Source organism: Spizellomyces punctatus (genome assembly GCF_000182565.1).
Source record: "Spizellomyces punctatus DAOM BR117 chromosome Unknown supercont1.8, whole genome shotgun sequence".
NCBI lineage: Eukaryota > Fungi > Chytridiomycota > Chytridiomycetes > Spizellomycetales > Spizellomycetaceae > Spizellomyces > Spizellomyces punctatus.
In genome coordinates this window covers 1,357,098-1,376,773 of record NW_015971544.1, presented here as the reverse complement: position 1 = coordinate 1,376,773, position 19,676 = coordinate 1,357,098, and the positions used below count along the sequence as shown (strand labels likewise).

Below are 19,676 nucleotides of genomic sequence, written 5' to 3'. Positions count from 1 at the left end.
AATAATCGCCCCTCGTAGACGGGGTCTTTTCGTAGCAACCTGCGGGCATGGCCACTCTGCAGATACTGTTTATCCTGCTTGCATAAACAATTACAGAACGCATAGAACCCCAGCAACACCCGTACCCGAAACCCATTCTACTCCTAAGCTGCCCAGACCCCCCCAAAAAACGCGCCTCGTCCCCAAAAGTGCGACGAGGGCACCGCGTATCGAACTCGTGTCCCTGGGTGATCCGACATCTTCCGAGTGACTCACGAGATATTTGGAGTTAAAAATCTCTTTTTAAAAAGAAGGCGGAACGAAACCACAACCTGCTGCCAGGCTGCTGGCTTGGTCGCAAGCTGCAATAACATCGTTGTTCTTCGGTCCGCAAACACCAACCGCCCCCCGTCCCCGCCGTGGCTGTCCCCAGTGGTCGACATCCAAACGAGGCTGACCAACAAAACTTTTAATACGACAACAAAAACACACACATGACTCGCTAGTAGTTGCCAAAAGGCGGAGCTCAAATGTATTTTTGCACCAATAGGGTGCGGGTATGTTCATGAACTAGGTCAAGAGTCGGTCTATACACAAAACAACAAAGAAGACTATAAAAGCAAAAAGTCTCTGGGCTCCCCAAACACACAAAAGAACACACAAGTATGGTACAGGAAGCGAATAATAAATGAATCAGATCCAAATAGTACGTTGTTTCAGGGCCTCACGGTAGCGGCGAGACTCGAGTGGATGGAAGGTTATGAGATGCATCCTCGCGGACGAGTGATTCTCTCCATCTATATGAGAAGCTGGGTATGCTAGATGCTTACGCTCTGCAGGCGGCGAATGCTGACGGTGGGGAGCAACCCAAGGAGGGTATTCCAAAAGAGTCACTGTCTGCGTACAACCGTGATCCACGGTAGACTTGGCGGCCAACTTGGGCCATCGCCTCTAGAGGTGACGTGGAAAACGGCATTTCTATTGCATCGGAAAACGAGGTCGGTGATGGCGAGCGACGGGTGGCGTTGATGGGAATGGGAACCGATTCGGCGGCAGGTGGAGAGTATTTTGCGTTAGGATCGGCCAGAGTGCTCGTCTTTGCCAATGCGACAGCACGCCGCGACTCGCGGCGCTGAGCAGGAGTCATAGGCAGCGACATGTAAGTGGTGGCGGCTACTCCAGTGGGTGGAGCGACAGGAATAAATGGGGCAGGAGATACGTCGGGGTTTACGGCAGCAGCTGAACATATGTGACTCGGAATGAGTACTGGTGCAGCTGGTGGTGGACTTGGTCTGACATTTCGTGCGGCTCGAGCTCGGTTTGGTACTGGTCGTTCCCATGTGTATCCTGGCCGGCTTTCGCCTGCCGATGTTGACAATCCGACTTGCTGATGAGTTGGCCTGGAAAGCTCCACGGTATAATTCTGCCCTCCGTTATTGTCCCAAAAGGACTCGCCCTTTACGTCATATCGAATAGCAAAGTCGACTTTGCCTTTCACCGCCGAGGTTCCAAATTCCCTGTTCAAGTCAATCTTGAACACAAACCGGTCCATCCCGCAGAAATCTATTGTGCTTTGGCTGACAATATTGGCGAATACAGCCTTTATGTCATTGGTTGATGTCCATCCGTCGATGGTATATCGAATAACGACAGTCTTGCCGAAGTCCAAGTTCCGGACCAGAACGTTTCCAGTGACGATGCGACCTTCTTCAAGATGGATGTTGTCGAGCACAAGGGGTTGCGCCCCAAATGACGGGATAGCTGGGGAGTTTTTGTTGGCTATAACCCACGTTTCACGTAATGCCAAAGAAGCAGACAATGAGCCTGCGTCCACGTCTCCGGTATCTTGAACGCCATACTGCTCGAATCCGTTAATGTCTGACGCCAATGATCCTCGTGCAAAGAGACAGACGTACTCCAACGTCTGTCCAAAGGTGATTGATTTCTTTTCGGTTGCTGTGGTTGGTTCTGATAGTCCGTTTGCGGGACGAGTGAGTGACGTTGTTGTTGTTCTTGGTGTGAGGCGAGCAGCTGGAGTTGATTTGAGGCAGGAGGGGACAATGTCACCTTTGCTGTTGCGAACGGGAGAGCGAGCGGACACGACGGGGCTAGTGGGTTTTGGCGCAGGAGTGCCAGGCGGTGACGGGACTTTGCGGACGAGTTCATATTGGGGAGCCGTGGGTTTCTTGAAGCCCAGCGAGTTGGAAGGTGGGGAACGGGACAGGAGCGAGCGTGCACCGGCCGGACAATCTGTCGCTCGCGGCTGCACACGCTGGAGGATTCGGTGCACGTCAGCGGGAGTGGGCCGGTTGGCCTGCACGGGGAGAGGCGACCCAATAGGTGAGTACGTATCCGCCGTATACAGCATTGTTACGTCGTTGTCGTGTGTGTGTGTTGGTAGTTGTGTTGGAAAGGAAAATGAAATCCTACCTAAAAAATCCTTTATAAATGAATCTTTAGAAAAAAAAAAAATGGGAAAAAGATAAAAGATATCTCATCGATGGTGTGTGTTGGAAATTGGCCCTTTTTTTCTTTTACCTGGTGACATTTTGTGAAGAGTTGTTTATCAGCAACATTTGGTGGAAATGGCGTTCTGTTTGAGTTATTGCCTATTTTAGTTTAATTGTCTTTATTTGATTGGTGGAAACACGCGTTTCATGAGTCATTGCGTATCGAATTCCATCGATGACAAGCCCTACCAGTGGCTTTCTCTTTTTTATTTTGCATCCGATTTTCCTGCGTTTTATTTAGGCCGAGTCTCGCTGCTTGCTGGTTTTTTGCGCAGTGCGGCACCAGGGCTTTTTTTCCAAAGGCGTATATGGCTGATATGGGCGATCAAAGCTTTTGGCAAAACGCAACTCGTGCCGCAACACAGCAAGTTGCTCTGCCATCGTTTCCTTCTTTGAATGGAGTCAAATGTCAAAACAATGCAAGGCCTCCACCCGTTCCAAATCCGACAACCCGGATGTGGGTAATTGTTCCCAATTCCGCGTTTTCGGGTGAATTTCCAATGCGTGCGTGCGTCATTCTGCGTCATCGTTGGAGCCATAAAAGGAAATTTTTGTTTCGTTTATGTTTCCAGGTCTCTGGTTCTGGACCCAAATTTCATTTGGATCTTATCTGCAAAAACAGTTACGACTTTGTGTGTGTTTCTGGACAAGGCGTTTTGGACGAGAGAGACTTACATCCACCGTTCTTGTCGCAGAACAACAGAGTGCTTTGGAGAAGGGGGGCTTTTGTTGCGCGTTTCTGAACCAGGGTGTGGTGGGAATTGACCCTCCGCTCCTGCGCGTGGGGCTGTTTGGGTGCCCTTTTTTTTTGCAAAGCCTTCCGCCGGCTTCCGGCTGTTCCGCACGTTTTCCAGAGAGAAAATCACTGCCGCAAAATGCACAAAAACTGCCAGCAACTGGCTGATATCTAGAGCTGTTCCAGCCAACAGGAACATATACGGCCGTCTGACTCAACCTGACCTTTACAGAGACGATTAGACAGCATCTGGATGATTTATCAACAAAAAAAAGTGCGATGATGCATGCATATGGCGACTACAATGGAGTGGTGCGGATGTCGCATGTCTTCTCCAATCGGTTCTGAAAATAATCGCTGGCTGCCAGAAAAAAACAGTCTAGAAAAGCTGCACAATCCGAGGCTTTGGCTTCAAGTTTCGCTATCGGATTCGCCATGCTTACGGCATCATGACTCTTGTGACTCACAGATCGCTTTGGTGGAGAGTTTTCAAACCAGAGCCTGAGATCCTTCCCATGTGTGTAAACACCCAAACACATTGCAATGACACAACCATTCACACACCTTTTCGCTGGGAATAACCTGAACAGGTGCGTACTCGTTCTTTCCCAATTCGGGCGTTCGCATTAATGTATTCTGTCAATGGACTTGACGGACCGTGGGCAAAAATTTCAGGTTCAGCATTCTTCGCTCCAACAAGACCTTTTTGGCTGCCTCTTTAACATCGCCATATACCCGTTTCATTGCATTACGGGCCCTTGATCCGCTCCTCAAGCCCTCAGAATCGCCCAAGCGCGTGGAAATTGCATGGCTTACATCTGCAACCGTCCAAGGCGCAATTGACAATGGCGCCTTTGTAGCTCTTTTGGGCGTCGACGAAGAAGAGGAGGTAGAAGAATTTCAAATCGAAAAGACGAACGGGCAAAGCATGGCTGTGAAAGGCAGAGCCTATTGGGCTGTGGACATGACACCGACAAGCCAAGATAAAGGCGTCATTGAACGGATAAATAAAGGTAATGCATCTCAACGCTTTGAGAAAACAATCAATATACCATTGACAAAATCTGATTGATGCTTAGAACTTGAAGAAAGCCATGGCGCTCAATACTCGCCGTTGCGCCAAAAACTCTCTGAGCTGCCATGGTCTCGCGACACTGCCATTCTGGCCCAAGCCCGCGCCATTGTCGATTGGAATACCCGCAACCAGTTTTGTCCTGGATGTGGACGCAAGACTGTATCTGAGGAAGCGGGATACAAGAGAGTTTGCCCTCGTGCCAGTAAGGATCAACAAAAGGCGACTGCATCGTCGGTGGATCCCGAACCGAAGGGAGAGGCGCAAGCTGTAGATGAGCAACAACAACCTGCTTGTCTTTCATTGTCTGGGGTTCATAATTTCCAATACCCTCGTACGGATCCGGTGGTCATTGTTGCAATTGTTCACCCCACGGATCCCAACAAGGTATCTCTTCGTCCCAGTTCGAGACTCTTGTTCATCTGACTAATGTTTACACTCTCTGTTAGATTCTTCTTGGCCGCCAGTCTCGTTTCCCACCAGGATGGTATACATGCATTGCAGGCTTCATGGAAGGAGGCGAGACATTGGAGGAAGCCTGTCGTCGTGAAGTGTGGGAGGAAGCGGGTGTCAAGGTTGGACCCGTGTTTTATCATTCCTCGCAACCCTGGCCATTCCCCAATTCGATCATGTTGGGTTGCATTGGAATGGCCACGACAGAAGAAATTGACCTGGGTGATCAGGAGCTGGAAGACGCAAAATGGTTTACCCGTGAGCAAGTTCTGGGCGCAATATCTCCCTACGAGTCATCATCAAAGGATACACCCAAGAGAGACGATATACAGCTTAGAATACCACCGCCTTATGCCATTGCACATCAATTGATAAAGGCGTGGGCGGAACGATGGAAGGGGTATAATCTAGCAGACGCCAAGATGTAGAATAGGAAATCCTTTGTATAGATAAATAGCACGCAATCTTTTGCCCTCACATGCCTCCAGTGCCGACATGCTAACATTACCACCCAAATTTCCAATGAGCTAAACCATAAAATATGGATAACGTGGTGGGCGTAAGTTATGATCATTTGCGACGTTTCAGAGCTTCAAATCCTAAAGACAAACACCACGTCAATTCCTCGCTCAATTCGCTTGAAAACAGCAAGAACTCACGTTTGGTCAACTCGTCAAAATTTGGCAACGACTCTGAATCCCCGCCTGCACCCATATCAGGACCCTGTCCTCCTCCAAATCCAGTTGCACCTGGTGGCGCATGTGCTGGAGCGCCATGGCCCAATGGCACACCCGGAAAGTCAGGAATCTCATTATACGAGTCCGTAGGGGCACTAGGAGCAGGTCGCCCATAGGGATCCTTGAATCCACCAGGAAATCCTTGATCAGGGTGCTGCTGCGGATATTGTGATGGATATTGCTGGGGGTACTGTTGTGGATACGATTGTGGGTGGGCAAAGGCTTCGGGTGCGCTTGTTTGAGCGTACTGTTGGGGGTAGGTGTATGGAATGTCCGTGAGCTGTGGAGCTGGCACCGACCTGCGTCGTGATGTGGTTAGTTTGTTGTCTGTGCGAAGGGACCGCAAAAATGATCGAGCCCACATACTCGAGAACTCCATCTGAACCACCGTCCCATTGAACATTGTATGCCTTTGCTATGGTCTTGAGGTATTGGTTGACGAGAACTGGATCCGGCGTTTGTACCTTGAGCTTGTGCACAATCTAATTTTCGCCAATAGTGAAGCGCAATGAGATGACGATAGGGCAGATCAAAGTACTCGGATTCATACGTACCCGGGAATTGACAATATCATTTTGGTTCTCCATAGCCGCCATGGCAAAGTCTTTGCCAAACTTCATAATAACCTGGTCTCGCACCGAATTGAGCTCTTTAACTTCCATCCTAGGTGCTGCATAGATGATTGTGTTGACTGCTTCTGCTATAGCCTGATCGCAATGCCTTTGGTTAAGGAATTATTGCTCAATACTCTGTATACCTCAAATTGAAACAATGAGTGGTAACCTACTTCATCGACTCTAGCAATCCAAACCGCGCTAGTAAGAGTTCGCTGTAGAGCTCCAGTATCTCCATTGCTTCAATGTTAAAATCTTCACGGATAATGTGCTCTACTCGGACTCGAGCACTATCTTCCTTTCCCTTCTCCAACAGCTGAGCTATCTCCTTCCTGGCAACTTGATTCAGTTGGGTCTTTTTTTGCTGGAGAAGCTTTAGGCGGTTTATGGCAAGCTTCAGTTGAACCTGTATACCAAAGAATAGAGATATTTTTTAACCATGTTCGTAGCTGTCGAGAATTTAAGGATAAATTTTCAAGCCTTCACCGTCTCTTCGTCCTCAGCTTACCTTTGCCCTGTTGGCGTTGAAACCTCCGAAGCTCATATCGTAAACTGTGACTGGGTAACCGGGGATTTAGCAATGAGTCGCAACGCTAGGCTTCCCAAATGTTGCGAAACGCGAAGACAGCAGAAGAACGTTAAAGCTGCAAAAGTCCACAACGTATTATGGAAGCGATCGTCGTCCGTAAGAGGATGATTGCTTGATTGGATGACCAAAAAGATGCCAAGCTCGCTGGAGGGCTGCCAAGAGGTGTGGCCAGGTTTGTGATGTTACACAGATTACTAATCAGACCATGACTCAAGAGGTCGAGCTTGGATTGAGCATTGGGAATCGTTCTGATTTAGGAAATGGTGCAGGCAAGATGGATCCTCGACCAGCTTCAGCAGCTGGCCATAACCGTACGTCTTCGGTCACGTCGTCTGAAGCTGCGTCACAGCAGGCGCAATCAGCACCATCTTCCACCACATTTTACCAGTCCTTAGCGGTCCACCTCGCCCCACCAGTCACCTCGTTGAGCATTTCACCTAATGGAAGAGATGTAGTGCTCGCAGCGTGAGTCTTTCAAATATATATCGTCGGTCATGTGTTAAAAGTAGACGGGAAAGATATTTGGCGCTTATTCATTGGCATGCTTCAATGAACGCTGATCTATAACGGGCTGGGACTTGTTCGTAGTTTATACTACATTCTGTGTCGCGACGTTACGGTGTCGGAACTATCAGATTACAAGAAATGTAGCCCCTTTCACCCTAGTCCGGCATATCTGACCCTGTCCTATGTTCTCTTTACAGCAAGCGAGGTCTATATATCGTAGATCTTGATAATCCCTATGATCCCCCTCGTGTTATTCACCACATGACCAATTGGGAAGTTAGCGATGTACAGTGGAATCCACACAAGTCTAGAGAGCATTGGATTGCGACCACGGTTTGTCTTTGGTACCTTCTGCCTATCGTAAAACAAATGAAGAATAATGGCCATTGTCCATATCATCAGTCAAACCAGAAAGCACTGGTGTGGAACTTGACCCCGTCAGGCTCGGATTCGTCATCAAAGCATATTCAATATATTCTGGGTACACATCAACGAGCGGTGTCTGATTTGAACTGGAGTCCGTTCCATCCAGAGTTACTGGCAACTTGTTCGTATGATACCTACGTCCATTTATGGGATCTTCGCAAAAATCCGGACAAACCGGCAAATTCGTTTTGTGCATGGACCGGTATGAGGACTCTTGTTGTATCAGGCTTTTTCCAAGTGCTTACCAACGGCTGGTTTGTGGCTATTCCTTTATCAGCGGGTGCGACACAAGTCAAGTTCAATCGTCTGAATGATTCTCTGCTTGCCTCATCTCATGATACCGACGTGAAGATCTGGGATGTTCGGGTATATTCACCTTTGCATATGGCCTTCTGTGTACTATCGATTCATGTATCGATATTTGATAGAAAGGGTCGACACCCGTGACACTCATTACAGCGCACATGACAAAGATCTACGGTATCGACTGGAGTAGGAATAATGAGGACGAAATCATTACTTGCAGTCAGGATAGGCTAGTGAAGGTAACTTTAGTTCATGAGCTACCGCAAATTGATCACGTAGTGTTAACTTGATCGACGTAGTTCTGGGACATTACGCAACCAAGAACCTGCCAGGCGACCATAGTCACCGGATCACCTGTATGGCGTGCGCGATTCACGGTAAAGTCAGTTGTGTTTTATTTCCCTTATGGACCGATGGTCTGAAACGAGCTCCATTATTCAGCCCTTTGGAAATGGGATCGTCACAATGCCTCAAAGAAAGGATACCAATCTTCTTCTATGGAGTTGCGATAATCTGGTGGCGCCTGTATACTCATTTGAAGGACATACAGACGTTCCTCGCGAGTTTGTTTGGCGTGTACGAGGGGGTGAGAATTCTGGGATCGGTAAGTTGGAGAGCCCTTGGTAGCTGGGGAAATCTAGAGTCTAACCAATAGAAACAAAGATGACAGAGCATTTCAGCTAGTCACTTGGTCAAAAGATCAACACTTGCGACTATGGCCGATAGACGCGGAGCTTACCAAGGTATCTATCCGGACGCTCTCCCCTGCCGGAATGAAACCGGAACCGTGTTCTCATCTTTCTATAGGCTGTTGGTCATAATCCAGGTCCTCTGTTGTCACCGAACATGGAACGGGAAGATTCAACGGATTCAGCCGTTGAAACGACTCCATTACCTCGCAGCATGTCAGCATTAGATTTGCCTTCAGCTCGATATGCACCACTACGAAAGAAATTTTCTGAGGCTGAGAATGACGTTGTGTCGGAAGGTCATACACATAGTCATCGACGGCAAAGTCGAAGCTTGACCATCCGAAGTTCATCCAGTGCAGATCGATCTGAGGATCCAACTGAAGATTGGCTTGAGTCTCGAGGATTTGACCATAACATACAGTCGCCATTGGAAGAAACGGAGGCTGTTCCCAGGACCTTGGAAGAAGAAATCACTTTGGTTACTAAAAAGTATTCCATGGTGCACTTTGAAAAGGTACTACCCATTGCATGGATAGGTGATTTTGATGGAAATATTCAGATGACGCTTTCTCAATAGGTCAACCTCTCAAATCGAACTTGCACAATTACCCTTCAACGTGCCAATGATAATTTCGCTTCCTATCAACCTCCGCTTGCCGCCATCCCATCCGCATTTCTCCGCATCGATATGAGTTTCCCACCCCAATATCCAAATCACGTCGCACCTATCATGGAAATTCAAAAAACTGGCATGGTCAGCATGGCAAATAGAACTTACCTAGCCAAGAAATTGGCGCAGATTGCCAATGTCTATGTTCAAAACTCGACTCCGTGTCTAGAACCATGCGTACGCTATCTCCTACTTGGTACTGCGGGTGACACTGCACCTATGCCTCCTTCCCTCCCTAACTCAGAGGACGGAAAAGGAGTTAACTTAAGTAGAGCTTCAAGTGAATTGCTTACCACCTCGGCGCTTGGCGATGAGAAGGATATAGGTTTATTGAGCGAAACGGTCGCTTCGACGGGTCTCCTCCATGACAATGATGACATCGATTCGGATACTACCAGCTCGAGTGACGCCGGGGGAGTATCGCTTGTTCCGGGGCGACTGAAGAATACGATGAGAGAGAAACGCTTGCTAAAGGAAGTCATTGTGGGAAAGGACAATAACAATGTCCCCTTCCCTCGACTCTGCGGCGCGTCCTTCTCGCCAAATGGTAGGTGACGATGCTGAGATTAGATTGGCTCGTTATCCTTTAACCTTTGCCTTCCATTAGGCAAGCTCGTCTACTTTTTCTCCCCTCTTCCGCATCCATCTGCGACAAAATTCACTGCTTACACGCTCGTTACGCGAAATCAACAGCCTGTACTTCAGTCCCAGCACTTTACAACTCAACCAAAGACATACCCTCTGTACGAGAATTATCGCGCATTTGTCCTGGCAAGGTTTCCAAAGATGTTCATCGCTGGCGGGAACATCTACGAACCAGGTGCGCTCGATGGGCTAGAGACCGGAAAGATGGGAACAAGCGGAAAGGGAGTAAGCCCGGGAAAGCTGAACTACTGGTTGGATTCTGATGAAAGTGGGGAAGAGTCGCCGGCACCAAGTTTGTTTTGGAGGCCAAAGGTGATGAATGTGCTTTTCGCGAGCGGGTTGTTTCGTTAGCGTGGGCTAACACACCTTATCATTAGCCTGGAGCTTCACTCCAACCAGCATTGTTTTCTTCCGCAGACTTCCTTGCAAGACTCCATCAGCATCCACCTTCTTCCATATCCTCCAACACTGCCTCCCCACTGCTTCCCGCGTCCGTTACACCCAATCCTTCTGCAGCTGTACTGACTCGCCTGTCTCAAACCCCATTTGACCCGCAGCGGGCCGAGGTAGGGGCGAAAGAGCAATCAGCCTTGTCCGCCACATATGCAGGGAGAACTACACCCATCAATTCCCCAAAGGGACATCGCAGTCTACCAACAGTCTCACACCGCACTGAGTCTTTTAGCCTTCCGTCCAATAAAAATGAAGTACACCCAGGTCGACCCGCATCGATATCTATTGTTCCAACAGTCGGCGAGAATGGCGTGGCATCGGCGCCTATCCCTAGTGACGTGCTCAAACACCCAATTTCAAGCCAACCCATGACTGCCTCCGCGGGTTCGCGTCCACAGAGCTTGCTGTTTGAATCCCCGCCAGGGTCACCACCGCATAGTCCTCGGCATTCGTTTTCAGGCAGTTTGCGACACTCACCGTCGCCCCTCCGTGCCATAAAGCATCGCCGAGCAAATTCGGCTGAAGTGAGCGGAAGCGGGAGTGAATATGGAAGCGTGGCTTCCAGTCTAGATGAGCGTGGCGCTCAAATATTTAGCGGACAAGCGATAGGCGACTCACCTATGACAGGATCAACCATTGATGCTAGCGTTTTTCGGCGGCCGGATTTGGTTGATCGGACAAATGACACTCCGATACCCGCAAGCTCTCCGTTACTGTTACAAGAACCCTTACCGGAACCCTCGAGCTATGGAACAATCGTCCATATTAAGGATGTGAGCGACTTGTTACCTACCAGCGAAACGCTGGCCAAAGCTTATACGTAAGTGCCGCAGGACGTCACTCAAGTCCATATCTATTGCTGAAGTATTATTATTGTCTATAGGCTCCACGGCGATGACCCAGTGGCCATTTGTGCCGCAAACTGTTCCGCTGCCCAGCATGCTAATCGACCTGACCTCATGCGTATCTGGAGCTTAGCAGGGTTGTTACTAGCTGAATGTGCATCTGTTAAGCCAGATGCCCTGCTACCCGAAGAGCACCCTAGGAGAAGCCGCAGACGACGGTTGCGCGACCTTGGAAAGCGGAAAGATCAAACACACATTGCTCGGGACGGGCATATCGTCGTCCGTAGTTCGATGTACAGCTCTGGCGATAAGAGAAGACGAGCTGGAGCAGGGCTGGAGCAACGGGATGATCGAGAACAGTGGGCTCAGGTGGAATGGCAATGGCATCCGTTTGGAAGAAGAATGGTGCATGATTTGTGAGATCCAATCGCTATTGTCAACGTGCATATGATGTTTGTGGTACTAAAATGGTTGCACGCAGGTTCAAATATCTGGAAAAAATTGGCGATATACAGACTCTGGCTTTGTTGACATGTGTCTTTGCCGATCCATTTTCGCGAGAGAAGGCGGAAGCATCACGGGCAACAGGGGTTAGAGACATTAGTTTGCATTTCCGCCTTAAACTGGACTCTTACAATCACTACTTTGGTAACAGGTTACGTCTGTGGGTGTAAGTGCTGATCGGATTAACCAAATGCTGCATCCTAGTCCCGCTGGATCAGACGTTTCTTACTTTCATTACCGCCCTGGGTCCAACTCTTACTTTACGCCACAGCCTTCCAGTGGTCCCCCTATTACATCCGTCCTTGCTGGAATGGTAACACCAACTGTCGCGTCTGCGTTTTCAAGAGTGGGCATAGCAGTCAGCAACCTGGCAGCCGACCCACAGACGGGCACAATTGCAATGCAATTAACAAGCTATGCTAGTGATGTCCATTCAGGCACATCGCGAATAAACCCCAGCGTCGAGACGACAGCTGGCCCTACAGTCAGCCGATCCCATGAGCATCCTTATTACCACCACAGCCACGCACACTCTCTGGCCCAGCAGGTCACCGCTCCGTCAGCCCCGACTCCCTGCTCAGGATCTACGGCAACTTCCGGTCCATTCCCCCAGGCGGGATCGTCGTATGCAAGTGATAGCGTATTGGGCACTTATATGGATAGTGCTCGGTTTGAAGCTCCTTTGTCGTCAGCGTCTCCAGTCCCAGGGAACAGAGAAATGAACGCGCGAAATCCAACCTATGCGCAAGCTGTCAGAAGCGGAACGACAAGTCCTCCCCCGCGTATTCCCTCAAGGGGAGGCACCTTCTCAGGCAACGGCCACGTCTCGGGTAGTATTGCATCTCATCTGCGCGCTTCGTCGGTGACGCCACCCAGCATCACCCGTCAAAGAACAACTGAGGCGTGGGGTGCCCCGTGGCCGTCGCGTGAGAGCAAGCCGGGATCACCAATACCATCTGGAGGTGTCGGCTGGACGTTGACTGCACCCTTGGCGAGCGTGGCAGTATCTGGAACTACTGGACAGTTTGGCGTCGCTCCGACTGCGGACTCAATAGCTCCTGGCTCACATTTTAGCTCAAGCGTACAGTTGGCTGGCGCGAATGGTCATCATCAAAGCTCGCCTATCTTAATGCTCAAACTTACTGAGAACGAGGATATAGATCAGCCACGTTCTTATGCAAAGAATCCTGCTCTATTACCCGCACCGCAAAGATTGGGTTTGCTAGATCCAAAACAGCGAGCAATATATGATCGTTACAGATTGTGTTATGCGGAAATGCTGTATCAATGGGGGCTTTTGGAACAAAGAGCCGAGGTTCTAAAGTTTGTTGCGCATGCTGGCGCTCCTGGTGGGACGCAGCAGCAGCACACCGGTATCGGTAAGTCTGCCGCTTTTGGCTCGGGTTTGAACCAAAGAGTAGATTGTAACTGATATCAATCTCGTTATCCTAGACTTTGGCATAGTTTGTCCGACATGCTCTAGCAGCTTAATCCCATCATCTCGACAACCCCGCCTTCAACATGCCTACTCCTATTGCTGGCGATGCGATCGCAAAAGATACGGAATTAGGTGCGCGATCTGTCGCTTACCTTGCAAAGGCTTGGCAAACTTTTGTCTGGTATGCCGACACGGCGGACATGCGACACACATGCAGGAGTGGTTTGATGAAAGCTCAGAGTGTCCTGCAGGTTGTGGATGTCGTTGCGTGCTGGAGAATGGCGGGTTTGGGACCTCCTGAGGTAATCCCGACTGTAATTTTATATGTAGGATTGTAGATATCTGCCATGCCCAAAAATAAATAAAACCCAGCTGGCCTTGTGTATCTATGCTTGTCATGAGGCTGTGGGCTGCGGAAATATCACATAGCTCACATGTCAATTGAGAATGGCAGACCCTTGAATCCATGTTTGAGTATATAACAACTAGTGACTATGAGTTCTAACAACGCGCAACTAGTTCGTGAGCAGTAAGTAGCTCGAGTCTTTCTATCCCCGCGGCTTCCTTCGTGTTGTGTCATACAACCTAATCAATGCCGCCTGCCCACTCTCGTTTTGCGAGAACGCAAATCCGCGGTTGCGCTTAACACGCTGGAACTGGCGCACTTTTGTAACAGCTTTCCGGAAGACTTCTGCCCTTGGTCGGTGGTCTTGGATGTTATATTTCTGAATCTCTTGAACAATTTGGTAGGAGCGAGGGAGGGCCTGGCGCTTGAAACTGATTCGGCGAGTGATTAATACAATGTAGACAAGAATGGAACGACATAGCCCAACTTACAATTTCCAAGTAAAATCTCGCAAGTTTGCCACGAGAGGCACCAAAATGATGGCCCACCAGAACGTAGCCGCTCCAAACATGAAAGGCATCATTCCTTGCAGTTCCATCCTGGCCACCCCAATCATGGGCGCAACAGTGGCATAAATGGGGAACAAGAAGAACCACACTCCAATACTCCCCCACACAGCAATGTGCGTAAACTTGACCCAGGTAGAGCACGTTATGGCGGCTTTAAGGGTAATGGTGATCAAGTCAGTCGTATATATCATTTCGCCGAAAATCCAAATGTTGGCTGCATAGCCTCCGAGGCCGAGCATAACACCTTCCCCGTAAACTGCATGCATAAGATAGTACATGAGAAGGGAATGGAAGAAGGAGTTGATGATCCATGCCCAGAAAGCGTTGTGATTGTAGAATTCCCCAGTCTGTCCAAGTCGGTAAAGCTGGGGGTAGCGTTCAAGTGTGCGACTGTATACGTATTGATCAAAGATACCAATGGCGATGGGCTGGAACACTGCAAAGATGATATTATAGGCTGCTTGCGTCCAAGTTTCAAAAAGCGTCTGTGCAAAAGGATGAGGAAGATTTCTTGATTACAATGGCAACAATCACATCAAAAAACGTACCTGTCCGGAAAAGCCATTGTCTTTCGTAAACCACAACTGAATCAAGTATAGAGTAATGTTCTTATAGAAACTATACAAGACCAATTTACTCATTCGTGAGTAGGCCCATCCTCCATGGACAAGGAGCAATTTCTTCAGGAATCTGAACTGGGCGATTGCGAAATCGGCAGCACGAGCAGCTTGAAGACCTTCCATTCCAGAAATGCCGATACCTACATGCGCAGCTTGAATCATCGAGACATCATTAGCACCGTCACCAATTGCCAGCGTGACGCAATCTGCAACGTTCTTTTTGACGAGCTTCACAACGAGAGCTTTCTGCAGGGGAGAAACGCGACAGCAGATGACAGCCTTGCACATCGTAGCCAGTGCAAGGAAGGTAAACTTGATGTCGTCTTCAAGAGCATATTCGAGGGTGCGTCCATCGATAACAAGAGCCAGCGGCTGAACAGGGAAGATGTCAGAACAATATGCCATCAGCCAGATAGCTCGCAATAGCAACAAAAACCCACCTCTGCTTCCGGAATTGAATCTTTGCTCATCTTGGGTGCTTTCCTTTCAAAGCCAAACATAGCATAGCCCTTCTTGACATACGCCCCGAATCCATAGTCGTCGTTCACGGGCGCAATGGGTGCGCCTGACACTGACGCCCTTACGGCATTCAGCTTTTGTAATAAGAACTCTTTTGTCTCAAAATGCGTCGATTGATTACACACAATTAAACTCATTTCCTCCGTAATCAGCTTGCAAGAATAACCAATATTGATGGCTGTTTCCTGCCGATCACCTGTCAACACCCAAAGCTTGATTCCGGCTTGAGCAAGTGTGTGAATGGTATCGGGTACTTCATCTTGCAATCTGTCCTCAATCGCCGTAGCTCCAAGCAAAAAAAGTTCTTTTTCTATCAATTCAGCGGCCTTGTCCAATTCAGCGCCTCTATTATTGATGGTTGTGGCAGCTTTTTCGTAAATCTTTGACCACTCAGCATACTCTTCATTTGAAACATCGCGATATGCAATACAAAGAGTCCGCAGCCCTTCATTTGCGTAGTCTTCCAAGTTTGCGCAAGTCGTTTCAACGTAAGGATTATGCTGTGCGAGCCGTTCCAAAATGACGGTGTCAGCTCCTTTGACATACAATTTGATCTTGCCGTCGGGACCACGGACAACTGCACTCATGCGCTTACGAGTTGAGTTGAATTCGCAAATATTGAGAACTTCGTACTCGTACGATTGGCCATTGTGGGAATACATGACCGAACGGGGACGACGAGTTGTAAAAGCCCAACCCAGCTTTTGAGCTCCTTTAACCAACGCGCCTTCATCGGGGGATGATGCCTGGAAATTTATCTCGCCAGTTTCTTCATTTGCTTCAGGAATAACAGTATGGCAGACAGCTAAAAGCCTCATAAACTCCTGGATCACAGGCGCCGTTGCGTGGTTTTGTTCATTATGCTTCAGCTTTTGAAAGTCCCAATACCCAACCTCCTTTCCATTCTCGTCCACGCGAACTCTCTTGTCCTCGGGAACTACCTCCGCATATGCAATGCCTGCAATCGTGCACATCCGATACTCCATGACGTTACATGTGAGAGTGCCCGTCTTATCTGAGAAAATATAGTCGATCTGTCCCAGTTCCTCAACTAGGGACGACGTCCTCGCCATGGCAGGTGAGTTGCTTTCCTCATGATACATGTCGGCGTCCTGATTGATGAACGCCCCGAGGATGTATTTGACCAACTCCATGGTCACGATGAGACTGTCATTACACATGGAAAAATAGGTCATCAAAGGTGAATGCCCTGCACATGTACACGGAAAGTGACCTACCTGAGAGGAATTAAATTGTTAAACAGAATGATATATGTGAGGATATTTCCGGGAAATCTGGCCCATGCGGTACCCGGATCGAGAAGCAGAACCTCTCTTTCGAAAGGGTTACCCAGCTGTGAGCATCAGTATCCATTTTCTCAGTTAACGATATTGAGTCTCCCTGGTAAGGCGAAATGGCAAATTGACTTACTTGCCGACCAAGAGCGCCCAGGGCACATGTCACCGCCAGTGCGACCAAAAGAACAAATAAGAAGGTAATTTCAGTGTTTACAAGTCGTTCGACTTTTGTTCTTTTGATTGGCGTTGCGGTGGCATTTTTCATAAGCTTTGTTTCGTGTCCTGTAAATACCACAACGCCGTAAATCCAACGTGTGTTTCGAAGCATAGCTCCTCGGAGTAACAACTGCGCTGGGTCCAGTGGTATTTCCTTGCTGCCCAAACGGAGTGTGCCTTCATATGTATAGAGCGAATTGTTTGGCTGCTCTGATTTGATTACACCTTCAAGCTTGGCCACGTCCTCCGGCGTGAGATAGTTTGCCGTTTCCGGTAGTCCCTGTCGAATCTTCAGATTTGTCTCACCATCCAAGTTACTTGTTTCAATGTAGCATAGGGCATCTGGCTCACTTGAGCTCAGGAGGATGAGGTCGGCCGGAAAGAACTGTCCGTTCTCAACTCTGACAATATCACCCGCAACTACGTGGCGCCATTGCTTTGGAATAAATTGAGATCCAGAGAGAACCTTGACAGATCGAGCGTTGGTCTCGGCATCTTGCGAATGCCGCTTCATGTCTTCCATGATTTCCTTAACTGCCGATGCCACCAGAACGATTGACAGTGGTATAACCGTGCCAAATTTATTTGTCGGCGACAAGTCTCCGATTTGCTGGAAAAGAGAAACAGTAGACCGATGAGGATGGGTACTACCCGGTTTCGAGCATCATCACCCACCTGAATAATGGCCGTAAAGAGGAAAAACAAGTTTGCATATTTGCTGAATTGCTCATAAAAGAACTTTGGCAAAAAGGTCGCAAAGTTATATTTCCCCGTAGTTATAGAGTTGTGTAGAAACTTTTGAGTGGCATTTTTCAAAGGATCATTCAGATAAATGTGACGATCCGAAACAGCGTCGTCCTCAGATGCCCCAAGTAGCATACTGGCTTGTGTATGGATGAAGTGACCGAGACAGAGTTTTCCGGCAGCAAACCCGTCTTAGATGCTCCAATAATTGCCAGGCATCCGCCGTGCACGGAATCAATGCCAATGCCGAGATATTCACTAGGGTTTCGATTGCGGAGATTTCTTGGGTGATGCGAACGTAAGCAGGGCAGCATGACTCATTCCACCAGTCTTCTACTTTGGGGGTGATCTACATCCTGAAAGCTCATTGCAGCCCATTTTATAGACAAATATGTTCCTAAACGACCCGGATACGGTGCCTGAGGCAGATCGTCTTTTGGAAGCTCAGCATTTTGCAAAAGTAATCGAGGCATTCAATCATTATCGGCTGCATTCACTCTCCCGAAATGCAAAGCGTCGGCGAGACTTGGCCAGCATACCAAAGGCCCATCAGCAGCTAGTGGGATCGTTTATGGAGAAAAAGATCAATTCTGTGGAGGAGAGAATATTGAAGAATGCAGCATTCATTGCTTCTATAGTGGCAGGCCATCAGAACGAGGAGACAAATGGCGGGACCAAGAGCCAAGTTTCGGAAGGTGACATGGATAAAGTTAGAAGTACATTACGACAGTTTGTAAGAGATTGGTCTGAAGAGGTATGATGTGCTTACGTTTTCTTTTGTTCAAAAGAAGGCCGTTGGGAGATGCAGTGCAACTGATGGTTTGAGAAATGCGAAATCTTAGGGACGGGAGGAACGGGCCCGAACATACGACCCGATACTTGATGAGCTTCAAACGAGATTTAAAGGAGTTTCCATGGAGGATAAAGGAAAGATAAAAGTACTAGTGCCCGGAGCGGGATTAGGGCGCTTGGCGTACGACATTGTGAAGCAAGGATACTCGTGCCAAGGTGTGTGAATCTTGAGTGTTGCTCGAAGTATTGCTTCGTCTTTTTACTTACATAGTAATTATAATGTTCAAAGGTAACGAATTTAGCTTTTATATGGTAAGCCATTTGCTCTTGGAATTGTTCCAGGATTGGAAGACCCATTTTCGTCTGACGGATGGATATGGTTTCGTCAGCTGCTGGCTTCACACTTTGTCCTCAACCAGTAAGCAATCAAGTGCACTATGTACGGCATTCTGCCAAATCCGCTTATATATTTCTGTGTACAGAACGCAACAGCTTCATCAATATGAGATATTCCCATGGATCCACAGTTTTTCAAACTCTACGTCAACGGATGTGCTTTTGAGTTCAGTTCGCATCCCTGATGTTTTACCAGGGGATGTACCCCGCACCGCGGATTTTTCGATGGTTGCGGGTGATTTCTGTGAAGTATACGGAGAAGAGGAGCATATAGGTAAATGGATTTGGGCGCAAAGGCTATATTTGTGTACTCTTAACCTCTTGAACGTGCAGAATCTTGGGATGTGGTCGTAACGTGCTTCTTCATGGACACTGCAAAAAATATTGTTGAATACATCGACATCATAAAGAGAATTTTGAAGCCAAACGGTCTTTGGATCAACTTGGGTACGCAAAGAAAAGGATATACAATTGCGTCCAACAAAAAGGTTAAAACTGGTTTACTTATGGTATTCTCTTTTTTTCAAGGGCCACTGTTGTATCATTGGGAAGGAATGCAAAACGAACTATCTATTGAGCTCAGTCTGGATGAATTCAAACAAGTAATTCGCACAAAAGGTTTCAAGATTGAGGTCAGTTCCCATCATCGGTTTCAATCTGCCCTCATTCTCAAAGCTACTCTGCATCGGCTAGAATGAGCGAACCATTGAGACAACGTATGCCAGCAATACCCGAGGAATGTTGAAGTACGTCTACGAATGTGCCTATTTTGTAGGAGTGAAGCACTAGTTTTCCATTTGCTCTGTTACCTCCCTTCCTTGTCTCGTAGAGATGTAGTATCTGCATTAGATAGACTGAGCGACTGCGTGTACAATTAATTGTAGATGCTGCTGCTGTGGTAGAAATCTGTGTGTTTACCTTTTTGCTAACAAACCCCAGCCCGTAACGTGGGAGGTACTCCAAATATCCTTCTAAAAAAAGAAACTCGACGGTAAACCGC

The 19,676-nt window shown here is 48.2% G+C and overlaps 6 protein-coding genes across 6 annotated transcripts; 3 read left to right on the top strand and 3 right to left on the bottom strand.

Moving 5' to 3' along the window:
• Positions 1 to 477: 477 nt before the first annotated feature.
• SPPG_05351 (uncharacterized protein) lies at positions 478 to 2,507 on the bottom strand. The gene has a single exon (XM_016753569.1). It carries the CDS (start codon positions 2,345 to 2,347, stop codon positions 806 to 808), a length of 1,542 nt encoding a protein of 513 aa, XP_016608016.1. The 5' UTR covers positions 2,348 to 2,507; the 3' UTR covers positions 478 to 805.
• A 910-nt stretch (positions 2,508 to 3,417) lies between these two features.
• On the top strand, positions 3,418 to 5,229 carry SPPG_05350 (NAD(+) diphosphatase). Its single transcript, XM_016753568.1, has 4 exons — positions 3,418 to 3,815; positions 3,901 to 4,238; positions 4,305 to 4,684; positions 4,747 to 5,229. Exons 1-4 carry the CDS (start codon positions 3,769 to 3,771, stop codon positions 5,176 to 5,178), a joined length of 1,197 nt encoding a protein of 398 aa, XP_016608015.1. The 5' UTR covers positions 3,418 to 3,768; the 3' UTR covers positions 5,179 to 5,229.
• Positions 5,082 to 6,830, bottom strand: SPPG_05349 (uncharacterized protein). The gene is made up of 6 exons (XM_016753567.1): positions 6,610 to 6,830; positions 6,275 to 6,507; positions 6,042 to 6,207; positions 5,854 to 5,969; positions 5,410 to 5,786; positions 5,082 to 5,349 (listed from the first exon to the last, which is right to left on the bottom strand). The coding sequence occupies exons 1-6, from the start codon at positions 6,643 to 6,645 to the stop codon at positions 5,321 to 5,323; spliced, it is 957 nt and encodes a 318-aa protein (XP_016608014.1). The 5' UTR covers positions 6,646 to 6,830; the 3' UTR covers positions 5,082 to 5,320.
• A 65-nt stretch (positions 6,831 to 6,895) lies between these two features.
• On the top strand, positions 6,896 to 13,622 carry SPPG_05348 (uncharacterized protein; the record flags this gene model as incomplete). The annotated part of the gene is made up of 15 exons (XM_016753566.1): positions 6,896 to 7,155; positions 7,395 to 7,530; positions 7,600 to 7,825; positions 7,901 to 7,989; positions 8,052 to 8,168; positions 8,229 to 8,306; positions 8,371 to 8,533; positions 8,593 to 8,672; positions 8,737 to 9,135; positions 9,199 to 9,838; positions 9,899 to 10,248; positions 10,314 to 11,209; positions 11,273 to 11,824; positions 11,890 to 13,117; positions 13,191 to 13,622. The coding sequence occupies 13 exons, from the start codon at positions 6,896 to 6,898 to the stop codon at positions 11,652 to 11,654; spliced, it is 3,816 nt and encodes a 1,271-aa protein (XP_016608013.1). The 3' UTR covers positions 11,655 to 11,824; positions 11,890 to 13,117; positions 13,191 to 13,622.
• SPPG_05347 (phospholipid-translocating P-type ATPase, flippase) lies at positions 13,618 to 17,726 on the bottom strand. The gene is made up of 7 exons (XM_016753565.1): positions 17,420 to 17,726; positions 16,662 to 17,354; positions 16,469 to 16,584; positions 15,152 to 16,397; positions 14,640 to 15,083; positions 14,014 to 14,576; positions 13,618 to 13,953 (listed from the first exon to the last, which is right to left on the bottom strand). The coding sequence occupies exons 1-7, from the start codon at positions 17,621 to 17,623 to the stop codon at positions 13,725 to 13,727; spliced, it is 3,495 nt and encodes a 1,164-aa protein (XP_016608012.1). The 5' UTR covers positions 17,624 to 17,726; the 3' UTR covers positions 13,618 to 13,724.
• Positions 17,727 to 17,814: 88 nt separating this feature from the next.
• Positions 17,815 to 19,676, top strand: SPPG_05346 (uncharacterized protein). The gene is made up of 8 exons (XM_016753564.1): positions 17,815 to 18,242; positions 18,331 to 18,496; positions 18,570 to 18,592; positions 18,670 to 18,698; positions 18,763 to 18,950; positions 19,010 to 19,123; positions 19,205 to 19,308; positions 19,370 to 19,676. Exons 1-8 carry the CDS (start codon positions 17,880 to 17,882, stop codon positions 19,463 to 19,465), a joined length of 1,083 nt encoding a protein of 360 aa, XP_016608011.1. The 5' UTR covers positions 17,815 to 17,879; the 3' UTR covers positions 19,466 to 19,676.

Coding starts and splice junctions, on each gene's coding strand:
- SPPG_05347 (XM_016753565.1), bottom strand. CDS start 17,623: ATGCTACTTGGGGCATCTGAGGACGACGCTGTTTCGGATCGTCACATT. Junction 17,355..17,419: donor TCTTTACGGCCATTATTCAG/GTGGGTGATGAT, acceptor TCTCTTTTCCAG/CAAATCGGAGACTTGTCGCC. Junction 16,585..16,661: donor TGGGCGCTCTTGGTCGGCAA/GTAAGTCAATTT, acceptor TGATGCTCACAG/CTGGGTAACCCTTTCGAAAG.
- SPPG_05351 (XM_016753569.1), bottom strand. CDS start 2,347: ATGCTGTATACGGCGGATACGTACTCACCTATTGGGTCGCCTCTCCCC.
- SPPG_05349 (XM_016753567.1), bottom strand. CDS start 6,645: ATGAGCTTCGGAGGTTTCAACGCCAACAGGGCAAAG. Junction 5,970..6,041: donor ATGATATTGTCAATTCCCGG/GTACGTATGAAT, acceptor GGCGAAAATTAG/ATTGTGCACAAGCTCAAGGT. Junction 5,787..5,853: donor GGTTCAGATGGAGTTCTCGA/GTATGTGGGCTC, acceptor ATCACGACGCAG/GTCGGTGCCAGCTCCACAGC.
- SPPG_05346 (XM_016753564.1), top strand. CDS start 17,880: ATGTTCCTAAACGACCCGGATACGGTGCCTGAGGCAGATCGTCTTTTG. Junction 18,497..18,569: donor GCAAGGATACTCGTGCCAAG/GTGTGTGAATCT, acceptor TAATGTTCAAAG/GTAACGAATTTAGCTTTTAT. Junction 18,699..18,762: donor TCACACTTTGTCCTCAACCA/GTAAGCAATCAA, acceptor TTCTGTGTACAG/AACGCAACAGCTTCATCAAT.
- SPPG_05350 (XM_016753568.1), top strand. CDS start 3,769: ATGACACAACCATTCACACACCTTTTCGCTGGGAATAACCTGAACAG. Junction 4,239..4,304: donor CATTGAACGGATAAATAAAG/GTAATGCATCTC, acceptor ATTGATGCTTAG/AACTTGAAGAAAGCCATGGC. Junction 4,685..4,746: donor ACCCCACGGATCCCAACAAG/GTATCTCTTCGT, acceptor ACTCTCTGTTAG/ATTCTTCTTGGCCGCCAGTC.